Raw genomic sequence first — 26,042 nt, forward strand, 5'->3', positions numbered from 1 at the left:
TGTACTTTGTTTTACTGCTGGCATTGGGGTGTAAACTCAGGGCTGGGTACTGTCCATTTTTTACTCAAGGATAGTACTGTACCATTTGAGCCACACTCAATATCCAGGTATTTTTTGGTGGTTAATTGACAGTAAGTCTCATGGCCTTTCCTGCTTGGGCTGGCTTTGAACCAAGCTCCTCAGATCTCAGCCTCTTGAGTATGAGCCAAAGGTGCCTGGCTCACTCTGAATATTTCTTAAAGTCTAGAGTCTAGTTAGATGTGGGGGTACATGTCTGTGTCCTTTAAATGGGTGGATTACATCTCAATAAAGCTGTTTTAAACAGTAATGCTGGACTGGGATCCAGTGGCTCACACCTGTAATCCTACTAAGGAGGCTGAAATCTGAGGAGCGTGGTTTGAAGCCAGTCAGGGCAGGAAAAGGCTGTGAAACTCCAATTAATCACCCCCACTTCCCCCCAAAAAAGTCAGAACTATAGCTCAAAGCATTATCCTTGAGCACAAAAGCTCAGGGACAGTGCCCTGAGTTCAAACTCCTTGACAGACACCAAAAAACAAAACAAACAAAAACCCCACAGTAATGTTGGGCTGAGGACAATTCAGTAGTACAGAGTTTGTTCAGAATTTGTGAGCCTTCAAGTTTGACTCCACCCTTTCCTGGGACTGGAAAAAAATAGCAGCAACGTTAGAATTGTCAGTTGTGGCAAACATGTTATTTTAAGATGTTAACAGAGGAAATTAAGTGAATTTAGAGTATTCTAAATTTTCTGCAAATCTAGAAGATTGGCAAAAGGTAAGCCCAGTCATAGGCAGAAACGGCTTGAGCACAGGGAGAGCCTAGGACCACAGTGGCCCCCAGGGGAGAGACACTCAGCTGGCCAGATGTGGATTTACTACGCACTGGGGCTGTATCAAATGACCACAAACTTAGCCGCTTTAAACAACACAAGTTTATTATCTTACTATTCTTGCGAAGATGGTTTCACTGGACCAGCCTTCTCAAGGGGCTACGCTCTTGAAGGTCTGGGGCAAAAAAAGTGTACTTTTTGCCTTCCCCAGCTTCTCTAGGACACCTTGGCATACAGCCCTTTCCTTCATCTTCATAGCTGGCAATGTCCTCCCCTTTCTTGCTGGGGGGGCCTCTCAACTTGATCTCTTTCACTCATAAGGACCACTGAGAAGAGCCTGGTCCCACATCAATCACCCCAAATAATCTCAGAACTCACTATCGTTTGTCTGCAAGTTCTCTTATACCATGAAGGTACTGTTCACAGGCCTGGAGCTCGGCACGTGGGTATCTTTGTGAACCATGATTCTGGCCACTCCCCAGTGACATTGGTGAAGCTGTGAGATGAAGTCAGCCTTGAACAGGTGGAGTCTGTAGTTGCTGCTGGACACCAGGGGCAGGAATCCTAGGCAGCCATCCACCATCAAACACGGACACTCCCCACTTCCCAAGACAGCCTGGAATGGTGGTGTGCGCCGCTGATCCCAGCTAGCTACTCAGCAAGTAGAGGGAGGGAGATCCCAAGTTCTTGCCCAGGCAGATTTAGTAAGACTTTAATCTCAAAAACAAAAAAGCACAAATAAAAGGACTGGGGAAGGGGAGGGGTCGCAGGGGGTTGTGCGGCTTAAGTGCAAAGCCCTGGATTCAGTCCCCACTATTTGAGGAGAGGGGGAATAGTCATTGGGGCTACAAAGGTGACCATGGTATTCCTTTTCATTTCTAAACATTTCTAGAACCAAGGTATTTTTTAATCAAAGACACTTTCCAGTTTTATCTGGAAGGATTTTCTTTCTTCCTAACAGTCAGGTCTGACAACAAAGATGGCCTCTTGGGCAAGTCAAATTCTGGCATAGGCTGGCACTAAAAGGACCTAAATATAGAAGATGAAGGCCTCACAAGAGTATCGAGACCCCCACTCAGCCTCAAACCGCCCCTCCCTCCCTGACTCTCCTTGTTTCTAAGCTGGTCCCTGCTCCTCTGGGACTCCTGGGTAGCCTCTTAACTCTGGTACACAGATCTCCTGCAACTAACCGTCTCCACAAAAGCCACACAAGATCAGCTGTTACCCCAGAAAGGTCAAGAAGGTGTCTTCTCTCTTCAGGAGTGCCCGAGTCACAGGAGTGAGGCTGCTCAGGGGTTTTCAGCTGATGACATACTAGCAACACTTGGAGAGCTTCTAAGAGCCATTATCACCTGGGCACCAGCCAGCTCCCTCAGTCCCGTACAGCCACTTGGTTCAGCCACAGGGACACAGCAGAATAATCAATCTAACTTGGTACAAATTAGGTGGGGTATAAGGCAATACTGGTTGGGGAAGAACGTGTTAGTCCAGGCAATAAAATTACACCTGTCTTCCCTGCCTCCTCGACCAGACTCAAGAGTTCCTGGCAGCAGACCAGCCCAATTACCTGTTTCCTCCAGACACTAGCCCAGTAGTAGTCACAAGCAGGGCTTGGGAATGGAGGTTATAAGGCCAAGCAGAAAAGACTTTGTGGCCAAGCAAAGTCTGGAGAACATGCCCACTGGGTCTGAGCCAATGGAATCACGGTGTGACCTCTAGCTAGTTCCTGCCCCCTCTCTGTGCCTATGCAATGCATGGCTAGTCCAGATGGCCTTGAAGGGCCTTTCATGTACCATCACTGGGTTTGCACTTCACTTAAGAGGCGTGGAAACTGCCACGGGAGAAAGAGAAGCCAGATTAGGGAAGAATCAGCTCAGTCTTGGGCTGGCAGCACTTTTGGCTGACGTCTACGGAGCTTGAGAAGGTGGGAGTCAGTGTGTACCATGCTCCTGCTTGCCCTCAACAGAGTCCTAAAGTCTTCCAGATAGTCTAGCCCTTCCAGGCCTTAAATCTCCACTTGGGACCTCTATCCCTGGGGGTCAAACAGACAGAGAACCTGAAGTCCCAAAAGTCAAAGACTCAAGAGGAACAGAACAAGAACCTCAGAGAAGACTGGAGAAGGGTGCGAGTGAAAGGATTTCTACACAATGAGCAGAGTTTGGGAAAGGGGACCTCAAGACACCTGACGGGCTTGAACTCTGCTACTAATGGGGGTCCACAAAGGTGAGGTGGTCCAAGAAATCAGAGAGAAACTGCCAAGGAGGAACTTCATGGAGGAAACACTCAAGGACTTAGGCAAGGCCAGAGGAGCTATGGCATACGCCCCTGGCTTTTGGCCATCAGTGCAGCCAAGGATTTAAGGGAAAGGAAAACTGATTGAAAAGTGGCCTCCAATATCCTCACTGCTGAGGCCGCCGGGGCCTCCTCCACCATGTGCGGAAAAGAAGGGGCCACTCAACTGGGCTCTCAATAGGCTCAAGTGTAGAGATCAAAGTCAATGCGTTTGGAGTTGTAGAACTGACCACCAGGGGGGTCCAGCTTCCGGCAATAAACACCGTCAGGGAAGTAGCCTTCGCTCACCCAGGTCTGCAGGAAGAGAGAGCAGAATTGAGAAGAACGACAGGAGTCAGGGGAGGGAGGGACAAGGCCAAAGGCTATAGACAGGGGCTTACCTGCATCTGGGCACTTGTAAAGGGCCCATAGAGCTCAGCATCCCCTGTGTTCTCCCATTTATATTCCCACATTACATCCACCAGACCATCTCCTGACGACTCTGTTTCTAAAACAAGAGGCAAAGCCATTTGGGCCTCCAGTGCCCTGCCTTCTCCCCACAGTACCCCTCTTTGGCCCTCCAAGCTCACCTTCTTTCTGGGTAGGGGTTGGGGTCTCCAGCTCCCCCTCAGCCACTTCCTCAGCGAACATGTCCAGGGAGGGTGGAGGGGTGGGGTCAGGGGCTCCCTGGGTCCGGCACCCTAACCCCTTTAGCCGCATAGCCAACCGTTCCCTAGTTTCCTGGTATACACCCAGGTTGCCTCGGGCCACCATCTGGTCAGCCAACCCTGAGAGCCGGTCAAGGCGCTGGGGGGAGCTAGGCCTCCCTGTCCCCTTGCTGCCTCCTTTGCTTCCTCCTCTGGCCCCCAGACGCCTCAGTGCCCCCGCTACTGTCTCCCTTGGCAACAGCAGCTCTAAAAGTCCCTCTAGGAGGGCTTGGGCACTCATTGGTGTCTGGCCCACACTGTCCTCATCCTCTGAGTCTGAGGCTTGTCGCTGATCAGGTGGCCGCTCCTTGATCTTCACCTATAAAGGAAAGATAAAGAATTATTTCCTGCTGGGTGCAGGTGGTTCATACCTGTAATCCTAAAAGATCTAAGATTTCAGCTTGAAGTCAGCCCAAGAAAGAAAGTCTGTGGGACTCTCACCTTCAATTAACCACAGAAAGTCAGAAGTGGAGCTGTGGCTCAAGGGGTAGAGCACTAGCCCTGAGCAAAAAAGCTCAGGGTCAGCACCCAGGACTGGTCAAGTCCCAGGACTGGCACAAAAGAAAAAAAAAAAAAATTCAAGCCGAGCTCTGGTAGCTTATGGCTATAATCCTAGCTTACTCGGGAGGCTGAGATCAGAGGATCATGGTTTAGGGAAGAAAAGTCTGTGAGACTCTTATCACCAATTAGCCACCAGAAAACCAGAAGTGGCACTGTGGCTTAAAGTGGTACAGCACTAGCCTTGAGTGAAAAACCTCAGGGACATGACTAACCCCCCACAAATTCCTATAAACCTCCACTGGGGCCCAGGCCCAGTACTTGCCATCCCCAGGCCTCAGTTATGCCAGCCCCTGAGCCACACCCAGTCAATGTTGTCCAGCCAGCTGTCTCGGATCTGAGCATCCCGGTTCAGGAAGTAGTTGCCATCAGCATCAAAGTGGCCTTCTTCCATTTCTTCTTGCAAGTTGAAAGGTGTAATCCGTACACCTCCTTCACTGGGGAGCGTGGCTGCTTCCTGACCTGTATAGAAAAGAAGAAAAAGAAAAGGTTACCCTATGCTAGGTATGTAAAACAGAGACAGGAGCCTCCCTTGCTCCACATTCCTAAGGCCCCTGACTTTTCCTTCTAGCAGAGTCCATGTTTACTTTTTTAATTTATTTTGGTACTGGGGATCGAACCCAGGACATTTCACTTGTGAGTCAAGTGCTTTGCCACTGAGCTACTTCTTGTATATAATTTACCTTCTACATCTTCTGAGGCCAGGATGTCATATTTTCTGGACCCCTCATCATCATCATCCTCCTCATCGCTGTCCAAAGAGTGTTTGCCTTTGAAGCGGCTCCCAGGGCCCCCTGCCCCAACCACAGGGTCCACCAGCTGTGAGCAAGAACCAGCAGTGAGACAGGCAGATTACTGATGACTTCCCAAACAGCCCAACATCTGGACCCAAACTGAAAGCCATTCAGACCCAGTACTCCGAGAATGCAGGGAAACTCTGTGATACACAACCCCTTTCCTCCTCTTCATTCAGGCTTGGGGCCCCACCCCCGTACGTTTTACTCTCCCCGAATGCAACGTAGATCACTTCACCTTCTTCTTGGAAGCACTGTTTTCATTCTCATCGTCCTCATCTCCCACACCTTGGAAAGTCACTTTCCTCTTTGGCATGACTGGCAGAGGGGGATTTCTTCAAGCTGAGTCCAGGAAAAGGATGCCGAGTAAGGAAACTAGATAAGGAAGGGACTGACCGCGAGAGGGCCCCCGGGACAAGCATTGCTCCTGGTGAAGAGACAGGCCTAGCTCGGGAAGGGAGCAATGAGAGAATCGCTGGGCCTGCGATCCTCCCTGAAGAAGGGAGTCGGGCTTCCCGAGTCCTGACAGGCTGGCACGCCCCCTCCCCCGCTCCCGGACCCTCCAGGCCCGGGTGGACCCGGGACCCGGCGCCCCGGCCGCTCCGCGTCTCCCCACGCCGACTCCCGGCCACGTGGAGACTCCCCCAGCCGTCCCGGACTGTTACACATCACGCCGGCAGCAGAGCCACGGGCACTCAGGTAGTCCCAACTGCCCGCGCTCACCTGGGATCCCACGGGGAGGTGGAGGAAGAAAGGAAAGATGCTTTCTCCAAGGCTACATCCGGGGCACCAGGCCGCCATAACCCGGAAGAGGATGGAGGAAGGCGCCAAAGGAGACCGGAAATGGCTTCATTCGAGCCAGAGGGCTAACTGCGAGAGCGGGCGGAAGTGCGCAGAGAGGCGGGGCTGAGGCGGGGCAGCTGCCCGCCCTCCCGCCTCTCCCCAGCCAGAAGTGACGGAAGCCTCCCGAGGGTGGGAGGGGCGGGCCGATCTACACCTAGACCCGCACGCAGGTGGCCGGAAGTCACTTCGATTCCCTGACAGCCGCCGAGGCTCTGGTGGGAACGTGGAGAGCATCCATTTAGGGGGTGTCCAGGGTTAGGATGGAGAGCAGTCTGGGCAGGGCCCGTGGCATCCTGCCCGTTTTCTTTTCCAGGAAGGGTTCGAGTCGCGCTTCTTCCAGAGCCGGCAAAAGGCTAGGCGCCCAATCCTATTTCACTAGAAATCTCGCCTTGAGAGCCAGGCGTAGTGCTGCTGCCCGTGGGCAACCCTGCTACCCGTGAGGTTGAGGAAGGATGGCAAGTTCGAAGCCAGCCCAGGTTACAGAGCCAGACCCTTTACACACACACACACACACACACACACACACACACACACACACACACACGACAAACCCGCTTGCTGTCCAAGTTGTCAGCCCTGCCTGAGATGAGACCTTGCTTGTTCTTTCCCTAAGAAAACGTCCCATGGCACATAGTGCACTTTATGAACCTAGCTTCCTTTAGGACCCAGAGGAAATCATTTGCCCCGCGTCCATTCCACGGGCCAGTTCCTGGTTTCAGGGGTAGGAAAGCCATCACAGGTGAGGTGGCATTGACACCGGTGCCTCGGGCCTAGGCCAGAAGCCCCTCGAACCCTGCTCTCAGGTAGGCTTGGAAAAAGGGCAACAATACCTCTCTTGAACCCCAGCTGCAGGATGAAGCCCACTGCTTAGCCAAGAGGACCCAGCATCACCTAGGTGGTGATGAAATGTGGCCCACGTATTGGCAGGATTAGGAAGTGAGGGGGAGACTTGGGGACCATCCGATCTTAAACCCTGGAGGCCAGGATTGCATGGGTGAGCTGGGAGAGGGCAGCATGGAGGATTCTCCAAAGCAACAGACCACTCTTTTCCAGGGCTTCCTCCCACACTGGATCATCATGAAATTGCACCGCAAGTCTGTGCTCAGTCTCTTCCATGGGCATAGAACACAGGCTCCGGACCAGGAGGGCATCTTGCTAAAGAAGGGGACTAGAAACACCACCTATCAGCGGCGTTGGTTTGTCCTCCGGGGAAACCTCCTCTTCTACCTCGAACACAAGGCAGACCACACACCCCTGGGCCTCATCCTGTTGGAGAACTGCCAAGTGGAGCCCCACCTTAAGGCTGCAGAACCCTATGCCTTTACCATCCAGACTCCTGGGGTGGAAGGCACAAGGGGAAGGACCTACAAACTAGCTGCAGAAAACCAGGAAGAACTAGAAGCTTGGCTGTGTGCACTGGCTAGGGTGAGCTGGAGGCGGCTGGCTGCACTGCTACCAGCCCTGGAAGCCCAGTATCAGGAGTTGTGCCAGGCAGCTGGCCAAGAGCCCAGCTCACCCCCAGAAGACAGTGGCTTTCTAGCTGCTCTCGCTGCTCCCTCCCACTTCCAGGAGTTGCATGAGCGCATTGGTAAGGAGATCCGGGTGCTGCGGGCAGTACCTAGAGGGCTCCAGGAAGCCAGTGACAATGCAGGCAGCAGCTCTCAGACAAAGCTGGAGCAGAAGTTCGACCAGTGTTTGTTGATGACAGACTGAGAGTTGGACCAAGGGCCAAGAGCTACCACCTACCTACCTACCTGTTGAGATCACAAACTGCTTTCAGAGACCAAGGCCCTGGCTTTTCCCCCTCCCTTCCTAGGCCTTCCCCATAAGCCTCCTCTATCAAATAACAAGGCAAGGAGACAAACCCAGGTACAACAGCAGGTTCTTTTTCCGGTTCCTCAAAGCGCCGCATGGGATGGGGCTGAGACAGAAGAGAATGTAAACACTGGGTTCCATCCCCTGGACTCAAGGGAGGACCCTTACTCAGAAAGGAGCTTGAGGGTTGGAAGGGAACAAGATGAAAAGTAGGAGTCCTGGTGAGATAAAGCAGAGGCCTGAGAATACAGAGCAGGTAGATGAAGAGGGAGTGCCAGAGAAGTACGGGAGGGGAAGAGGGGGACAGTTCCTATTTGAGTGCATGTCCCCTTAAATATACCAAAGTTTAGGAACACTGGGAGGAGAACGAAGGACAGAGTGAGCACCCCACCCTGGGCCAACCTTGATCCTCTGTACATAATTACAACAGAGATGTCCAAAAGTAGAGGGAGGTGAGGAGAGCGTTGGCCCCCAGAAAGGCAGTGGGAGAAACGCGCAGGGTTGAAGAAGGGAAAAGGAACCTGGCTCTACCTTGTGGGTAATGTGAGCCACTGGTGTGTAAGAATCTGCAAACTGCTGCCACTGCCTCTTGGTGACAAGAGGCCAGTTAGGACAGCACCTGGGAAAGGATCCCAGAGGGAATTGGCAGGAGAGACAGACATCCCAGCTGGGCCTAATCAGAGGCAAGTGGCCCCAGCCTTGGTCATGGCTACCCCCAGGAAATGTAGCTGCCCCATGCATTGTGGCTGTCCTAGCTGTGTAGGGACCAGCAGCTGGCAAAAAATGGGAGAATCAAGCCACTTTCCTCAGAACGAGGGACAGCCTGTTGAAGGGGCTGAGGGAGGATCCCAGGCCTGGCCTGGCCTGTTCTTGGCTGAGGGAAATGGAGGGGGCCATGCTGTCCAGGCCCAGGCAGAGGTCAGAAATAAGCGTCCTGCCTGGCCTCAGCTGCAGAGGACCTGTCCCCATCATCATGAGGCGCTGGGGGACCATCTGCCTTCCGACGCAGGGAAAGCTTCCGGCCTTGGCCCTTCTTCTCTTGTTTCTGCCTCTCCTTCTCCCGCTCCTTCTCCTGTTTCTGCCGCTCCTTCTCCCTCTCCTTTTCCTGTTTCTGCCGTTCCTTCTCCTGCTTCTGCTGTTCTTTCTCTTGTTCTTTTTCCCACTTCTGCCTCTCCTTCTCTTGCTTCTCCCGCTCCTTCTCCTGTTTCTGCCGCTCCTTCTCTTGCCGCCGGGTCTCCTTGCTGGAACCCAGGGGTGTGCTGTTGCCGGTGGGTGAGGGAAGGGAAGGGTGCAGTCCCTCTGCAGTCACCACGGGCCCGGGGACAGGCCCAGCACTGGCTCTGCGGGGGAGAGAGGGAGGGGAGGGGGCCCCTCCAGCTGCCCGAGAGCCTCTGCTCTTGAGGCCGGGGAGGCTAAGGAGGCTGGAGGAGGGACCCAGGGGTGGCTGCTGACGCCTGCGCTCCTCGTGGATGGCCCGCGAGCCATGTAGTCGCCGGGAAGGCCGATACTGCAACTCTCCCCGGGTTTCCCGCCACTTCTTCAGCTGAGTTGTATTCTCTCGCTCAATCAGTGCTTCTGTCACTGGGAGGTTTGTAACCTAGATATAGAAAATAAGTACCAGGGGCTGGGAAGGTGGCTCAGTGGTAGAGCGCTTGCCTTGCATGCCTGAGGCCCTGGGTTCGATTCCTCAGCACCTCATAAGCAAAAAGAAAAAAGCCGGAAGTGGCGCTGTGGCTCAAGTGGTAGAGCACTAGCCTTGAGCTGAAGAGCTGAGGGACAGCGCCCAGGCCCAGAGTTCAGGCCCCACGACCGGACCCCCCCAAAAAAAGAAAATAAGTACCAGAAGGAAGATGAGACTCAAGTGCTCCAGCAACTGCCTAACGAGTGCAAGGCCCTGACAAAGCCTAGTATCACCACCACCCCTTTTTTTTTCACTTTGTGTTTTTGTTTTTGATGGTGATCATGGGGCTTGAATTCAGTGTTTAGGTGCTGTCCCTGAGCTTTTTTGCTCAAGGTTGTTGCTCTACCACTTTGAACCACATCTCCATTTCTGGGTTTTAGGTGGTTAATTGGAGAGTCTTGTGGACTTTTCTGCCCAGGCTGGCTTTCATCCTCAGTCTTCAAAGCTCAGCCTCTTGAGTAGCTAGGATTAGAAGTGTGAACCACCAGTGCCCATCTTTTTTTCCCCCAGTTCAAAAAATCAGAATAGGGGCTGGGAAGGTGGCTCAGTGGTAGAGTGCTTGCCTTGCAAGCCTGAGGCCCTGGGTTTGATTCCTCCGCACCACATAAGCAAGAAAAAAGCCAGAAGTGGTGCTGTGACTCAAGTGGTAGAGCACTAGCCTTGAGCTGAAGAGCTGAGGGACAGCGCCCAGGCCCAGAGTTCAGGCCCCACGACTGGACCAAAACAACAAAAAACAAACAATCAGAATACAGAGGACCTGGGAATGGGCTAAAGCAGTGGGGCATGCTGAGAGCCTACCTCATGTACCAGGAAGTCCTCTTGCATGCACTGTTGAGGCAGGTTGCGCAGCTGCTCCATGGTTTCATACATGCCTTGGCAGGAACGCAGCTTCTCCACCGACCCCAGCGTGTGTCGAAGCAAAACTAGGGCCACCCGAAAGATGATCTTGACTCCTATAGGGTGGAAGAAAAAAGAATGGGGGGAGGGGGGCTGGGAAGGTGGTTCAGTGGTAGAGCGCTTGCCTTGCATGCATGAGGCCCTGGGTTCGATTCCTCAGCACTACATAAGCAGTAAAAGCCGGAAGTGGCACTGTGGTTCAAGTGGTAGGGCACTAGCTTTGAGCTGAAGAGCTCAGGGACAGTACCCAGGCCTCTAGAGCTCAGGCCCCATGACAGGCACACACAAAAAAAGAGAAGGGGGGGGGGGAGAGTTCCAAGCCCAGGATCTCAGCCATTAGGCTCTTAAATCTCTTAAATTATTAAGAGGGCTCACAGCTCTTATCCCTATCTACTTCCAACTTTACAGATGAAGAAACTGAGACCCCAAGAAGGGGTTGTATTGCTATAGGTTCAGATTCCTAGGAGGAAAGTGGGCTGGCTGAAACAAGACCCAGGCCCGTTTTTCTACTCCATAGATTACTTATAGGGAAGCCTTGGCCCAACAAGTACCTTTTGTCCATGGTCCACCAGAAATATAGCAGAACTCTCTGACAGTCACCACAGAACCTAAGCCCCTTCACAGCCTAGATGGCACTTAAATACCTTCACAGAAAAACATGTCCCAGACACGCAGCACTGAAGCCCAGGGCAAGGTGCGGGCAAAGATGCACATGAACCATTCTGTCATGTAGAGCACAGGGTCAATGCGCTGCCGCCGCAGGTGCCGATGTGCTAATGGGGAAGCCCGGCGCAGGAGTGCAAAGAAGATTTCTCCATCCAGCTGAATAGCCTCCTGAAGGAGGAAAGAGCCATGAGAAGAAGGCCTGGTCCGCTGTGGCCCTCAGGATAGAATCAACCTTGATCCTCACCTCAGTGGAAAGGTCCAGAGAACACAGGGATAGAAAGGCCAGGATGGGCAGGGGAAGGACCTCCCCTGCAGCCTTGGCAAGTCACAACCCCAGGTACCCAAACACTCACCAGCCCTGCACTGTAGTAACCTGGGAGGTACTTGTCGCAGATCTGCACCAGGCACCAAAAGGCTTGCTAAGAAGGACAACAATGAAGAGGGAGGGATGGAACCTGAGAAGCAGGGAGTAGGAAGCTCCCCTATCACCTAGTACAGGCCAAGAGCCCCTCCGCCCCCCCCAGGCCAGGACCACAGATGCTGACCTCAGCTGGCATGTGCATGAGCAGGACTGCAGCCACTGGGGCCTGGGCTTGGCAGTAGCCCTCGTCAGGTCTGTAGATGGTGTAGGCCTTGAGGATTCGGTACAAGTCCTGTTGCCTTTGGGGATTGAAGAACATGGCAATCACAGCAATGGGAGCTCTCTGTCCCCAACCAAACCAACCTCAGCCCAGACCTTTTCTATATCTAGCCAATTACAGATTGGCCTTAGAGCTTTACCACCACACTCATCCATTCACCTTCCTAGCCATGCCCACCAGAGGTTCAACCCACAAAGCATCCAAGTCCCAGCCTTCCACCCTTGGCCACACGCCTCACATACTTCCTACTCATTGCTCAGCAAAGCCTGCACTCTCTCCAGCCTTCTGCCACCATCCCATAAATGTCCAAGGTCACTTGTACCATCCACAGTGCTAGCCCTCCTCTAGCACTGTCTGGATGTTTTTTTTTAATCACTCCAGGGCATGAGCTTTCCCAGGCAAGGGCTGCTTTATCTATTTCACTGGATTTCATCAGCTCTCTCAGCAAGTTCAATGGGCCCTGGCTCTTGAGAAGACTTAACAGCCCCAAACCTATGCCTTTGTCTCTGCAACTAAAAGAATGAAGTCAGCTCTACAACTGTTCCTCTCCGAGACTTGCTGGTGTCCATCATACCTGGGACTTAGATCTCCTCAGCTCTACATCAGAAAAAAGAATGCTCCTCATTTCCCTTGGTTAATCACCAAGTCTAAGCAATGCTACATCCTGAGCTCTATTCATGTCTGTTCTCTCTCCTCCTCCAAAGCCATTTCCAGATCAGCTCTCCATCTCTTGCCAAAGAAAGGTAATGATCTCCCCGCTCTTCTCCCTGACTCCAGTCTCACACATACTCCTAACACTGCTTATAATAGCTTTGCCCAAAATCCAGTCATTCAAGTGTGATCATTTATGTCTTATCTGCATAACAACCCACTATTATTTACTTAATATTTTCTCTCCACTTTGCAAATTACCCATGAAATGACAGGTTTGATATACTGGTTATTTTACCTAATACATATTAAATACGTAACTTCCACAAGCTCCCACAATACATCCACCCACTGCCTTCATCTGTGTCCCTGCCTTCCCCTTGTTGCTATGGGTGAACTGTCTGTGATCCCTGCCAAGCACAGCCTTTCCAGTTGGGTTCTGGATCCCATCTTCACTCACCCACACAGACTATCAAGCCAGCAACCACCATTTCTCCTACATAGCCATTTTTTTCTCTCTTGACTGGATCACTCCTCTCATACCAGTGCTGTAATTCCTTCTTGACTAAAAAAATGTTCCCAGAGCCAGGCACCAGTGGCTCACACCTATAATCCTAGCTATTCAGAAGGCTGAGATTTGAAGGATTGTGGCCTGAAGCAAATCCCAGCAGAAAAGTCTGAGAGATTCTTATCTCCAATTAGCCAGCAAAACAAAAACAAAACAAAACAAAATCAGGTGGTATGGCTTAGGTGGACAAGTGCCAGTCATGAACAAAAAAGCCAAGCCACAATGCAAAGCTCAGAGTTCAAGCTCCAGTACTGAAACAGAATTCCTGTAGTCCTCCTATTCCCCTGCAAAGAGCAATTCCTTCCTTACCTAGTCAGCAAAACTCTCCCACAATATAGACTTGCTCTCTTTCATGTCCTTCCCACAATTCTCTAGAGAAGCCACACAACACTGCTTTTATCAAGTCATTATCCACCTCCACAGTGTTAAATCCAGAAGGCAGTACCCAGGCTTGATTGACTTGCCCTCTCAGCAACATTTCTCGCAGCTGATCTTTGAAACCTTCACTTTGCTTCCAGAAACTACTCTCCTGGTTTCCTTCCTACAACTCTAATATCTCAGTCCACTCTCTATTGGTTATCTCCTTATTTCCAAATCATTTGAGCTTCAAGAGTCAATCCTGGGACATCTTTCTTTTGTTTCTATTGTTTGTTTTGGCTTGGTTTTACAGTTTTAAAGAGTTGTACAAAGACACTACAATTCCATTAAGTCAGGTAATGAGTACAATTCTTCTTGGACAATGCCACCACTTTTTCCAATTTTCATTACCCTCCTATCGCTGCCCATAAGTTGCATAGTTTATTTTTCACAGAGTGTATGTTGAATATAGTACACAACTTCATTTGTTCATCCTTCCCCCTCCATTCCTATGCCTCTCTTTTGCCCCCACAAAAAAAAGACAACAAAAAAAAAAACAATAACAGCACACCGACAAAAAAACCACGTGTTTTAGTTTTTTAATCCTGGTACTGAACCTGAACTCAGGACCTCCCACTCTCCCTTACCCTTTTTGCTCTGCCACTTGAGCCATACCTCTACTTCTGGCTTTTTGCTGGGTAATTGGAAATAAAAGCCTAGGGTATATGTCTGCTCAGGCTGGCTTCAAACCTTGATCCTGAGACCTCAGCCTTCTAAGTAGCTGGGATTACAGGTGTGAGCCACCGGCATGTGGCACATCCATAATTTTAAACTGAACATTCCAAAAGTGAACTCCTGATATGGCCCCAAAGCCTACCTTCTCCTCAGTTTTCCTTATCCATATCAGTAAATAATAGCTCCTTTCTTCTAGTTTCTGAGATCAAAAACTTTATGAGTCACCACAACGTCTTTTTCTTTTTCTCTTACATACTTTACATATAATCTCGTAGCAATGTCTATTACGCTACCTTCAGAACCCAGCTACATTTCCTCATTCTTCCACAGCAACCTTCCTGTCATCATCTGTCATCACCTATTCTGAATTACAGAAACAGTCTCCTAACTGGCCTGGTGCTACCTTTGTTTCCCTACAGTCTGTTCTCAAGGTAGCAGCTATAGCCATCTTCTTTAAAGGTAAGCCAGATCTGGTCATTTTGTAATCCCATCCCCACTCACAGTCTCTATTTTTTTTTTTTTTGAGGTGGTACTGGGGCTTGAACTCAAGTCCTGGGCACAGCCTTAGCTTTTTCTGGTCAAGGCTCTGGTGCTCTTTCACTTGAGCCACACCTCTACTTTGCAGGATTTTACTGGTTAATTGGAGATGGCTCTCCAATTAACCAGTTCATACCTGTAATCCCTGGCTACTCAGGAGGCTGAGATCTGAGGATTGTGGTTCAAAGCCAGCCCAGGCAGGAAAGTCTGTGAGACTCTTACCTCAATTAACCACTAAAAAAGCTGGAAGTGTGTCTCAAGTGATAGAATGCTAGTCTAGTAAAAAAAAAAAATAAGCAATAAAAACCCCACAAAACTCAGGGACAAAGCTAAGAAGGCCTTGAGTGTAAGCCCCAGGACCAGGACTAACACCAGGACAAAAAAAAAAAAAAAGAGTCTCACAGACTTCCCTTACCAGCCTGTGAATAGCTAGGATCATAAGCATGAGCCACTGGCATCTGATCTATTCTCCTTTCTTGCTTTCAACTCTTCTGTAAACCACAAACATACTTTTTTTAATCTGATACACTGCTTATTCCCTTAAAAACAATATAACTTACAAGGACAGGAGATTTTATTTGGTTCACTGCTTTCATATATGACTAAAACAGTACCTGACAGATAACAAGTACTCAGTAAGTATTGGTTAAAAGATGAACTTATTGATTAAAAAACCGGTCCATGCAGAGCTGGAGATGTAGCTCATAGATAGCACATGCCCATTATGTGCAAAGCCCCAAGTTTGATCTCCAGCACTGCAAAACAAAAAAGTCTATCTAACCATCTACCATCATCTTGAATACTTTAAAGGGATAATATACGCATGTATCCTCACAGCTTTAGGAAATAGCCTATACAACAAAAACTCAAGTGTCTTGGCACAGTATTTAAGAGCTCACCTATTGGTGATATGGCCCCAAACTTTTTTAGTCTCAGCTCTACCTCAGTAGAGCTCACTACCTAGATAGACGGTGTTTATAAAACTCCCCAGGCAGAAAAACTCTGCCCCACCCCATTGCCCATCTATCCTTGAAGGAAACCTTGAAACTTGAAGGAAACTTAAAGGAAAATATGAAGTGAAACCTTTTCAATGAAACCCCCCTCAGACAGAGACACACATAGAACCCAAGTTTAGTCTGAGATCCCTGCTTTAACACAAGATGACATTTAGTCCTTTAAGGATCACTTACCAAGTCCTACAGGGCAAGAACTGTTTTTTGTTTTTGTGCCAGTCCTGGGGCTTGAACTCAGTGCTTAGGTACTGTCTGAACTTTTGTGCTCAAGACTAGTCTCTACAACTTGAGCGACAGCTCGACTTCTGGCTTTTTGGTGTTTAATTGGAGATAAGAGTCTCTAGCCAGCCGGGCGCTGGTGGCTCACGCCTGTAATCCTAGCTACTCAGGAGGCTGAGATCTGAGGATCGCAGTTCAAAACCAGCCCGGGCAGGAAAGAACGTGAGACTCCTATCTCCAATAAACCACCAGAAAACCGGAAGTGGCGCTATAGCTCAAGTGGTAGAGCGCTTGCCTTGAGCTGAAGAGCTGAGCGACAGTGCCCAGGCCCAGAGTTCAAGCCCCACGACCAAAAAAAAAGTCTCTAGCCAGGCGCTGGTGCCCTGTAATCCTAGCTACTCAGGAGGCTGAGATCTGAGGATCAAGATTCAAAGCCAGCCCGAGCAGGAAAGTCCTTGAAACTCTCATCTCCAATAAACCACCAGAAAACTGGAAGTGGCACTGTAGCTCAAGTGGTAGAGCGCTCACCTTGAGCTGAAAAGCTGAGGGACAGCGTCCAAGCCCAGAGTTCAAGCCCCACGACCGACAAAATCTGAATTACTAGGATTATAGGCATGAGCCACCAGCACCCAGCTTGCAAGAACTGGTTTTTAGCCTCATTTTTTTTTTAATCACCTAAAATCCTCAACAAATGGTTACTGACTATCCCACAGTCAGTCCACCTTACCCATGCCCCCCTCGAGCAGCAAACATCTCATGGAAAGGGAACTGGCGGTGCAGGTCTTTCTCAATCACATCCAGCCACTTGGGGTCCCCAGGAGCCCGTTCCAACTCCTGCAGTGGGACAGAAAGGATTATTTCAAGATCTGAGGAAGCTGACACGCTCTTTGCACAGACAGGGCTAAGTCTCCATACCCTGGAGCTGCACGCACCTCAAACTTGCCGGGGTTCTGATCCAGAAGTTCTTTGCTATTAGATAAGTACTGCCAGGCCTTGGCTCTTAGGGAGGAGGGGATCCCCTTCCGGCAGCGTAGCTTCACCTAAAGCAGAGTGGCAGCCAGGGGGACAGTTTCAAGGTCTGACAGGGCTTCCAAGCTTTCCCAGCAGTCCTCAGACTTCTTCAAACTCTTCCTACATGACAGACTTGTCTCCACTGGACCTGTCCTTGGCCTTCTACTTAAAGCTTCTCCTCCTCTCGGGGACCAAGTACCACCTACACCCAATATGGTCCTGAAGGCAGATACTGTCAAGTTTCTTGGGCTTCCCTAGAGCAATGTCCCTCCCCCACCCTGGTACATTGCCCAACCCATCATATAACCCTCTCAAACCTTCTGGAAACGCCGTGACAGCCACTTATCCCAGTTGTTGAACATCTCCAGCCACTTGAGCTCCCGCTGACGAGCCACATCCACAGGAATGGAACTTTCTCTGTAGGATGGGGGAGCATGGAAGGGGTTAAGTAGCCATAGTATAAAACCTGTGTTGCTGGGGAAGTTGTGCCAGCTACCTTGCTAGATTCCAATGAGAATCTGGGTATTCTGTAAGCTAGCAAGCATTACAATGTCTAGCCAGATAGCCATATCCACAGCCTTATTTGCTACACTCAAAGGACTTCCTTCTCTGTTCAGTCTCTATACAGTGATCCCACTTTAGACACATACAAACTTGAAGAATGAGTACAGAATATTTAAAAGTCACATTTTGGCTAGAGATGTAGCTCAGTGGTAGAGCCCTTGCCTAGCATGCATAAGGCCCTGGTCCAACTCCCAGTGCCACAAAATAACAATAAATAAAAGCCACTTTTTGTATTAGGACTTAGATCCAAAGCCTAGCCGTACCATTTATTCATCATGACCTTAGGCTAGTCATTTACTTTTTCTAGGCCTCAATTTCCTCTTTCTTTCTTTCTTTTTTAAGTCAGTCGTAGGGCCTGAACTCTGGGCCTGGGCACTGTTTCTCAGCTCTTCAGCTCAAGGCTAGTGCTCTACTACCTGAGCCACAGAGCCATTTCTGGCTTTTTCTGCTTATGTGGTGCTGAGGAATTGAACCCAGGGCCTCATGCATGTAAGGCAAGCCTCTACCACTGAGCCACCTTCCCAGCCCCTCAATTTTCTTTTTCATAAGGTGAAGAAAATAACAGTAGCCTCCAAAGGGACTTGCTGAAGTTATATGAACTAAACACAAAGCAAGGGGCTCAGTAAGTAATAGTAATTATCTATCAAATCAAATGCAGAACAAATGTATTTGTATCTTTAGAACTGAGTTTCATCCTATCAGCCTCTTAAGATCCCTTCTAGCCAGGCACTAGTGGCTCATGCCAATAATCTTAGCAATTCGGGAGGCTTAGATTTGAGGATGGAGGTTCAAAGCCAGCATGGACATAAAAGTCCCTGTGAGAGTCATCTTTAATTAACCACTCAAAAACCAGAAGTGGAGGAGCTAGGAAGGTGGCTCAGTGGTAGAGTGCTTGCCTTGCATGCCTGAGGCCCTGGGTTCGATTCCTCAGCACCACATAAGCAAAAAAAGCCAGAAAGGGTGCTGTGGCTCAAGTGGTAGAGCGCTAGCCTTGAGCTGAGGAGCTGAGGGACAGCGCCCAGGCCCAGAGTTCAGGCCCCACAACCGGACCCAAAAAAAAAAGTAAAAAAAAAAAAAAAACCAAAGTGGAGCTGTGGCTCAAAGTGGTCAAGCACTAGCCTTTGAGTAAAAAAGCTCAAGGAGAGGATGTGAGGGCAATCTGGCTGCGACATCTGTCACCCCATTGATCGCCAGGGTTGATTCGGCTGATCTGGCTGGCTAGGCGGGTGTCCCTTCCTCCCTCACCGCTCCATGTGCGTCCCTCCCGAAGCTGCGCGCTCGGTCGAAGAGGACGACTATCCCGGATAGAGGAGGACCGACCGGTCTTCGGTCAAGGGTATACGAGTAGCTGCGCTCCCCTGCTAGAACCTCCAAACAAGCTCTCAAAAGCTCAGGGAGGCTGGGAATATGACTTAGTGGTAGAGTGCTTCCCTCGCATACATGAAGCCCAGGGTTTGATTCCTCAGTACCACATAAACAGAAAAAGCCAGAAGTGTTGCTTTGGCTCAAGTGGTAGAGTGCTTGCCTGGCATACATGAAGCCCTAGGTTCCATTCCTCAGTGCCACATAAACAGAAAAAGCCAGAAGTAGTGCTGTGGCTCAAGTGGTAGAGCACTTGCCTTGGGCACAGGTCATTGCGCAGGACCTGAGTTCAAGCCTTAGGACGTCAAAAAAAAAAAAAAAAAGAGCTCAGGGTCAGCACCTAGGTCCTGAGTTTAAGACAACAGTCAAGCCGGGCGCTGGTGGCTCACGCCTGTAATCCTAGCTACTCAGGAGGCTGAGATCTGAGGATCGCGGTTCAAAGCCAGCCCAGGTAGGAGAGACCATGAGACTCCTATCTCCAATAAACCACCAGAAAACCGGAAGTGGCGCTGTAGCTCAAGTGGTAGAGCGCTTGCCTTGAGCTGAAGAGCTGAGGGACGGCGCCCAGGCCCAGAGTTTAAGCCCCACGACCAACAAAAAAAAAAAAAAAAGACAACAGTCAAAAAAAATTAACAGGGGCTAGGGAAGGTGGCTCAGTGGTAGAGTGCATACCTTGCATGCATGAGGCCCTGGGTTCGATTCCTCAGCACCACATAAGCAGAAAAAGCCAGAAAGGGTGCTGTGGCTCAAGTGGTAGAGAGCTTGCCTTGAGCTGAAGAGCTGAGGGACAGTGCCCAGGTCCAGAGTTCAAGCCCCACGACCGACCCAAAAAAAATATATATATAAGATATATATAAGATATATATAAGATATATATAAGATATACATAAGATATATAAGATATATATCTTATGTATATCTTATATATATCTTATATATATATCCCTTCTACCATTTGAGAATTTGAGATTTCATGTACCTCTTCCATCCTTCTCCCTGAAATCTCCCTGATTTCTAGACAAATGAAGTTCTTCTTGCCCTGTTTGCCATTCTTCTGCCAGAGTTTCACACTTGCTATAACCCTAATTTGAAAGTTATTGTAGAAGCCAGTCCAGGAGAAATGAACGTTTGGGCTTTAGAAATAAGGAGACCTAAGCTGGGCACCAGTGGCTCACACCCGTAATCCTAGCTACTCGGGAGGCAGAGATCTGAGGATCTTGGTTCAAAGCCAGCCTGGGCAGGAAAGTCCACGAGACTCTTATCTCCAATAAACCATCAGAAAACCGGAAGTGGTGCTGTGGCTCATGTGGTAGAGTGCTAGCCTTAAGCTGAAGAGCTGAGGGATAGCGCCTAGACCGAGTTCAAGCCCAACGACTGACAAAAAGAAAGAAAGAAAGGAAGAAAGAAAGCCCAACGACTGACAAAAATAAAGAAAGAAGAAAGAAAGGAAGGAAGGAAGGAAGGAAGGAGACCTAAGCTCAAGTCCCAGCTCTGTCCTTTATAAGCTGGTTTGTAAGGGAGAGAGTCTTGGGAACTATAACCTGAGTCTCTTCTTTGGCTATAAAAAGGGATGTCATCACAAAATTGGAGTACTATGAGAAAAAAAAAATCTATATAAAGGACTGTTAAGCAGAAGTTTTAGGATCAGAGCATAAATTCTATGCTTCTTAACAAAGATATCATTTTCATGTGTGTGCTGGTACTGGGATTAAATTCAGGGTCTGGTTGCTGTTCCTGAGCTTCTTTGGCTGAAGGCTAGTGCTCTACCACTTGACCACAGCTTCACTTTCAGTTTTTGGTAGTTTACTGGAGTTATGAATCTTATTAACTTTCTGGCCCAGGCTGGCTTTGTACCATGACCCTTAGATCTCAACCTCCTGAGCAGCTAGGATTACAGACATGAGTCACTGGTGCCTAGGTTTTTTGTTTTATTGTTTTGGGTTTGTTTGTTTTCCCCAGTTCTGGAGCTTGAACTCCGGGCCTGGGGACTGTCCCTGAGCTTCATTTGCTCAAGGTTAGCACTCTACCACTTGAGCCACAGTGTCACTTCCAGCTTTTTCTGTTTATGTGGTACTGAGAAATCGAACCCAGGGCCTCATGCATGCTAGGCAAGCACTCTACCATTAGGCCACATTCCCAGCCCTGTTTTTTTGTTGTTATTGTTTTTGCCAGTCATTGAGCTTGAACCCAGTGGCTAGGTTCTGTCCCTGATCTCTTTTTGCTCAAGGCCAGTGCTCTACCACTTGAGCCACAGCTGTACTTCTGGCTTTTTTTTTTTTTTTGACAGTTTAGTGGAGGCGATAAAGAGTCCCATAGAGGGCTGGAGGTGTGACTCAAGTGGTAAAGCGCTTGCCTAGAAAGCATGAGGCCCTGAGTTCAAACACAAATAGCACCAACAAACAAAACAAAGAATTCATATCTAGATACCAGTAATCCTAGCTATTCAGGAAGCTGATATCTGAGGATTGATTGAGGTTCAAAGTCAGCCCAAAAGGAAATGTCTGAGAGACTCTTATCTACAATTAATTTCCAAAAAGCTGGAAATGGAGCTAAGTGGTAGGAAGATTTAGATACCTTTCCTATGCACAAGAACATCACAGTCTAAGAAGTTCCAGCATGGTATGGGAAATGCAAAGATGCACACAAGTCATATAATTGGAGAGTCAGGTATCAGGGAAAGCTTCTTGGAGAATAATGAATCTGATGTGAACCATAAAGAATGAGTAGAAATTACCTAGCAGCTTGACACTGGTGGCTCACACCTGTAATCCTAGCTGCTCAGGAGACAGATCTGAGGATCTCAGTTTGAAGCCAGTCCAGGCAAGAAAGTCCGTGAGACTCTTATGACCAATTAACTACCAAAAAATAAAAGCCAGAAGTGGAGCTGTGGCTCAAGTGGTAGAGTTCTAGCCTTAAGCTCAGTGGTAGCACCTAGGCTCTGAGTTCATGTCCCAGGACGAGCCAAAAGAAAAAAAAAAAAAAAGAGAATTACCAAAGAAGGGAAAGAACATTTTTAACGGGTGGTACAGGCCTAAATATAAATGGGGAACAATTACAATGAGTTCTGCAGAACCAGAGCAGAGTGCCTGGAAATGAGTAGTGAGAAATCAGACTGAGGCTGGTGTGGCCAGAATAAGGAGCTTGTGTTCAAGCTGAAGAGCTTGGACTTTACCCTGAAGACAAAAAAGCTTTCAAGGTAACTAGTGCCACAGTCAGCCTTACCTCTAAGGTAAGAAGAGAACACACATTTTTAGAGCCCCAAACTTAGAAAGCAGAGAAACAGCACTCAAGCACAGGGCAAGCACATGCAAGAGGGACTCTCTGAACTTGAATTTAACCCAAATTCCTTAAGACAGTCTAGTGTTGAAGAAAGAGGCATTTGGCATGCAATTCACTCAACTGTTCTAATTCTAATCCATCTATAAACTGATCATAACTCTTCCTGGGCCATGGGAAAGCACCAGGGTCAAAATTCAATTACAGCCCACCTTCTCTACAACATACCATGAATGTTGTTGCTCAATCAAAACTTTTCTGATATTTGCTAGCTTATAAACCGTTTTTATTCCCCATACACAATCCTTTACCCTACCCCACTTCAACATAGAGTCAGGTCTAAAACACACTTATTCTTCATGATTCAGAACCACACTGGGGAGAAGATCCCTTCTCCAGGTGTTCACAAAACCCTCCTAGGCTACACCTGACATACTGTATTGAAACCAGCTGTTCAAGTACTAGTCACAACCTCCAGATGAGCTCATCCGGAGAAAAGAATTACTTTATGGTGAGTTGCAGCATAGGAACTGGCACAAACGAGCTCAGACGATGCTGTAAGCTGAGCTGACCAGCAGGTTAAGGGGGTACAACAATGAGCAGGATCCGACTGAGGGAAGGAAGAAATCAGAAGCAGTAACTCCCCCACCTCAGGAGTGACTCAGGCCCATGGAGGGAACTAGGAAAGAGTAAGCCCAGCTGGGGAGATGAGGAAATGGGGAAGAGGCCTTCCCCACCCCCTTTCCTTCAGTGAAGACATAAAACTGACCTCTGTTTCACAGAGGAGCCCTGTTTTCAGGGTCTTTTCTCCATCAAGCTGATTTCTCTACCTCATCACTCCAGCTGTGAAGGAAGATTGCCCGCATCCCTGCCAGACTGTCCCTAAAGAGGCCAAAGGTCCCTACCACAATCCCCCACTGCCCAACCAACCTTCCAGATCATCAGGTCTGTAGCTAGAAATCCCCACCAAAAAGCTGAGATGACCTTAAGTATCACTTCATTCAACCCTTCATAGAAGACACTAGGGCTTAGAAACAGGGATGCCACTAGCTCAAGGACACACAGCCCTCCAAAGACAAGGTCTAGGCTTGGACCAGATGTACTGATCCTTGATCCCCGACCGCCCCCCCCCCAACAAGCCAATGCCATGAAACCATCAATATGCTGCTCTAGATGCCACATTCCTATTAATCAACCGCCTCTCCCCCATCCTCAGAGGAGGCTGGGCAGCCATAGGTTGGCCAAGGTGTGTCATTTGACCATCCCCCTTCCACCTGGACCTCCACTTCCCGGGGTGGTCCTGCCGGGTACCTGGTGGCTACTTACAGGCTTCCCGAGTACTGGCTACCCCCTAGGAAGCCATACTTGTCCGTCTTGCGCAGGGGCAGCCCGTTTATCTCCGAGTCTGAGCCCATGGAGCTCATATCATCCGCCAAGGACTCCAAGGTCCCGGACATGAGGCTTACAGAATCCAAGTAGCTCAGGGTGTCCGGGGCCTGCCCCCGAGGCCCCGAGATGCCAGGTCCCAAGCTGGATGTAGAGCCCAGGTCTTGAGTGTTTTCCACGGGCTCTGGAGCTGGGGTCACCGTCACGACAGCTACCGGAGCCTCACTCGTCCCTGAAGCGCCAGGACCCGGGCCCGAGGCGTCCTCTGGAGCCTGTCCTGCTGATGCTGGTGTTGCTGTTGCAGCCCCATGTCCAGGTCCACTTGTCACCTTTGCTGCTGCACCCCGTGCAGTCGCTCCTGAGGCCACTGGGGTTCCCGGCTTGGGGGCGAGCGGAGGTTTGCCGGCCAGAACCCCAGGAGCTGTTCTGGAAGGGGTCTTGGTGGGGGTCCCGGTGGGAGTCCCTGGTCCTGGGACAGGTGAGGTTCGAATCTCTTCCATCTTCGGAGAGTCCACCCCTGACGCCGGAGGCGCTGGCGCTGGGGCTGCGGCGGCGGGCGCGGGCACCGGGGGCTCCGGGCCGGGGGGAACCTGCATCTCCGGGGCTTCGGATGAAGCTTCCAGAGTCAGCACCACCACCGTGCTGGCCGGGGCCGTCGAGGCCGAGGTCGGGGCCGGCCCCTGGACCCAGGCGGGCCGCGCCTCCCCGGGGGCCACCAGGGTGACGGGGGCCGAAGTGGCCGTAGTCACAGGCGGCCCCTGGGCCACCACCAACATGGGCCCGGCCCGGGAACCCCGGGGCGGCGGCGAGGGGGCCGCAGGGGCGCCATGACGGCGCGGCGGGGCCACCAGGGGCGCCGGGCCCGTCTCCATAGCCGCCGGCCGCCCCTCACATCCCCCGGCCGGGGAGGCCGCAGAAGGCGCCGCCCCTCAGGCCGCCCGGAGCCTCCCGTCAGGGAAGGGGAGAGGGCGAAGGGCGCGGCCCGGCGCGCGCCAGGGGCGGGGCGGCGCGCGGCGGCCGCGGGGCGCGCGGGGGCGGGGCAGGGGTCGCGGGGCGCCTCGCGCCGGGGTCTCGCTCGTGCCCTCTCACCGCCCCCCTCCCCCTGAGCGCTCTCGCCGCCCCCTCCCTCCTGCTTGGAGCGAGTGGCCGGCGTCGCGCCTGCGCACACGCGGCGGAGCGGCCTGCGTCTGCGCGTTCCACGCCTGCGCGGGAGCCGGCCCCTCGCGCCCCTTTTTTTCTCCCGCCTCTGTCAAAGCACTTGGACGAATAATAGAAGAGAGGAAACTGGGTTCCTGCCAATCGATGGCTGGGTGGGTGGTGTTGGAGGCGGGAAGTGGGTGGGTAATCTAGAAGGAGGAAACGGAGAAGGCGGAGGACGAGGAGGCCAATCAGAGGGTGAGCCAAGGAAGGAGGTGGGACGAAGGAAACAACCAGTAGAAAACCAGGAATCTGAACCTTCTGGCCAATAAACACAGCTACAGAGCAAATGATTGCGGAAGAACGGGAAATGAGCGTGGTGCTGTGCGGTAGGAGGCGGGGCTTGGTAGCCTTCTAACCAATAGAAACGTAAAAAGAGAGCCAATGAAAAGGGTGGGTAGGCGGTCAAAATGACACGACCGTGATGTCTATTAGAACAGTGACAGCGTCCAGAGTCAATAGAAGAGCGGAAGAATTCTCCCAAGATGGTCAGGACGGAATGACAGCTGGGGAGAGGCGGGTTACACTTGTGATTAATTTGTCGATCCAACCAATGATTGCTTTCCTCCACTTTAGCAACATAGGAAGATAACTTACAGCGACAGCCAATGGTACGGAGGCAAGGATGCTGCTAGCAGGCAGAGTGCCAGCCTGGGGATAGCCGGTGACAACCGGAGACAAGCGCGAAAGGGGGTGACAGTTGGGGACAGCACGGAGAAGCCCGGAACATTAGCGCAGCTCTTAACCAATGACTAGCCTGCTGCTGCCCTTCTTGAGTCCTTTGTGGGCCCCCATTTTCCATTCAGCTGCGGAGCCCCTTACTGATCCAGTGCTCTTACCCAGTACTCTATCTGACTGCCTCTATAGTCAAAGCCCCCAGATACTTTAAGGAATTTATCGGTCTAGATTCCCCATTTCTGGCAGAAATCCCAAGCCCAATTCCCTCTCCCAAGTTTCCATCAATCTGAGTTCTTCACCCAGATTCAAGCTCTACTCCCAGACCCCATCTCTCCCCATTCTAGTGAGAAATCACAGGACCCAAATCTATGAGGCTTATCTATCATGAACTTACTGTTCTTGAGAGAGTCCAGGAACACAGGTATATCAGTCAGCCCCTCTCCCCTCATTGGCTCATCTCTCTGTGCTCTTTATTTCTAGAACCCATACCCCAATATCACCAGCCCTCCCCCCTCACCAGGTTGCCTTTAGGCCATAAACATAAAAACCAAATTTTATGAGGTCCAACCTTCCCACTTCTAAACACCAGGGGATTAGAAGGTCTCGGTATTCATATGGTACTCCACCACCCTGAAATTTCAGACAGATCTAGCTCCCAAGGAACTTCCCAGTTCTTTGGTTTCTGCCAGAGGTTGCTCAGAGCCTCCCAACTCAGACCCAAATACTGTGATCGCCTGCCTATTCAGTATCTGGCCTCCTCATTGTCCC

The 26,042-nt window shown here is 50.5% G+C and overlaps 3 protein-coding genes across 5 annotated transcripts; 1 reads left to right on the forward strand and 2 right to left on the reverse strand.

Annotated features, from left to right (window-relative positions):
- Positions 1–2,923: 2,923 nt before the first annotated feature.
- Positions 2,924–5,992, reverse strand: Cd2bp2 (CD2 (cytoplasmic tail) binding protein 2). 3 transcript variants are annotated; one of them, XM_013011699.1, is made up of 7 exons: positions 5,847–5,976; positions 5,416–5,519; positions 5,067–5,202; positions 4,688–4,845; positions 3,709–4,144; positions 3,520–3,620; positions 2,924–3,433 (listed from the first exon to the last, which is right to left on the reverse strand). In XM_013011699.1, the coding sequence occupies exons 2-7, from the start codon at positions 5,491–5,493 to the stop codon at positions 3,323–3,325; spliced, it is 1,020 nt and encodes a 339-aa protein (XP_012867153.1). In that variant the 5' UTR covers positions 5,494–5,519; positions 5,847–5,976; the 3' UTR covers positions 2,924–3,322. The 3 variants fall into 3 exon arrangements, with proteins under 3 accessions (XP_012867153.1, XP_012867152.1, XP_012867151.1); XM_013011698.1 differs by having other exon boundaries at positions 3,198–3,433; positions 3,520–3,626; positions 5,901–5,992; XM_013011697.1 differs by having other exon boundaries at positions 3,198–3,433; positions 3,520–3,626; positions 5,847–5,975.
- Positions 5,993–6,576: 584 nt separating this feature from the next.
- On the forward strand, positions 6,577–7,852 carry LOC105982190 (sesquipedalian-1-like). Its single transcript, XM_013011710.1, has 2 exons — positions 6,577–6,823; positions 7,074–7,852. Exon 2 carries the CDS (start codon positions 7,098–7,100, stop codon positions 7,731–7,733), a length of 636 nt encoding a protein of 211 aa, XP_012867164.1. The 5' UTR covers positions 6,577–6,823; positions 7,074–7,097; the 3' UTR covers positions 7,734–7,852.
- A 33-nt stretch (positions 7,853–7,885) lies between these two features.
- On the reverse strand, positions 7,886–24,271 carry Tbc1d10b (TBC1 domain family, member 10B). Its single transcript, XM_013011709.1, has 9 exons — positions 23,340–24,271; positions 17,129–17,228; positions 16,733–16,840; positions 16,528–16,634; positions 11,625–11,739; positions 11,433–11,498; positions 11,058–11,247; positions 10,315–10,469; positions 7,886–9,432 (listed from the first exon to the last, which is right to left on the reverse strand). Exons 1-9 carry the CDS (start codon positions 24,269–24,271, stop codon positions 8,755–8,757), a joined length of 2,451 nt encoding a protein of 816 aa, XP_012867163.1. The 3' UTR covers positions 7,886–8,754.
- Positions 24,272–26,042: the final 1,771 nt, after the last annotated feature.

Source organism: Dipodomys ordii, unplaced genomic scaffold (genome assembly GCF_000151885.1).
Source record: "Dipodomys ordii isolate 6190 unplaced genomic scaffold, Dord_2.0 Scaffold14, whole genome shotgun sequence".
Lineage (NCBI taxonomy): Eukaryota > Metazoa > Chordata > Mammalia > Rodentia > Heteromyidae > Dipodomys > Dipodomys ordii.

Coding starts and splice junctions, on each gene's coding strand:
- Cd2bp2 (XM_013011698.1), bottom strand. CDS start 5,493: ATGCCAAAGAGGAAAGTGACTTTCCAAGGTGTGGGAGATGAGGACGAT. Junction 4,145..4,687: donor GGCTGGACAACATTGACTGG/GTGTGGCTCAGG, acceptor TTTCCTTTATAG/GTGAAGATCAAGGAGCGGCC. Junction 3,627..3,708: donor AACCCCTACCCAGAAAGAAG/GTGAGCTTGGAG, acceptor CTCTTGTTTTAG/AAACAGAGTCGTCAGGAGAT.
- LOC105982190 (XM_013011710.1), top strand. CDS start 7,098: ATGAAATTGCACCGCAAGTCTGTGCTCAGTCTCTTCCATGGGCATAGA.
- Tbc1d10b (XM_013011709.1), bottom strand. CDS start 24,271: ATGGAGACGGGCCCGGCGCCCCTGGTGGCCCCGCCGCGCCGTCATGGC. Junction 11,499..11,624: donor TCATGCACATGCCAGCTGAG/GTCAGCATCTGT, acceptor TGTCCTTCTTAG/CAAGCCTTTTGGTGCCTGGT. Junction 9,433..10,314: donor AGGACTTCCTGGTACATGAG/GTAGGCTCTCAG, acceptor TTCTATATCTAG/GTTACAAACCTCCCAGTGAC.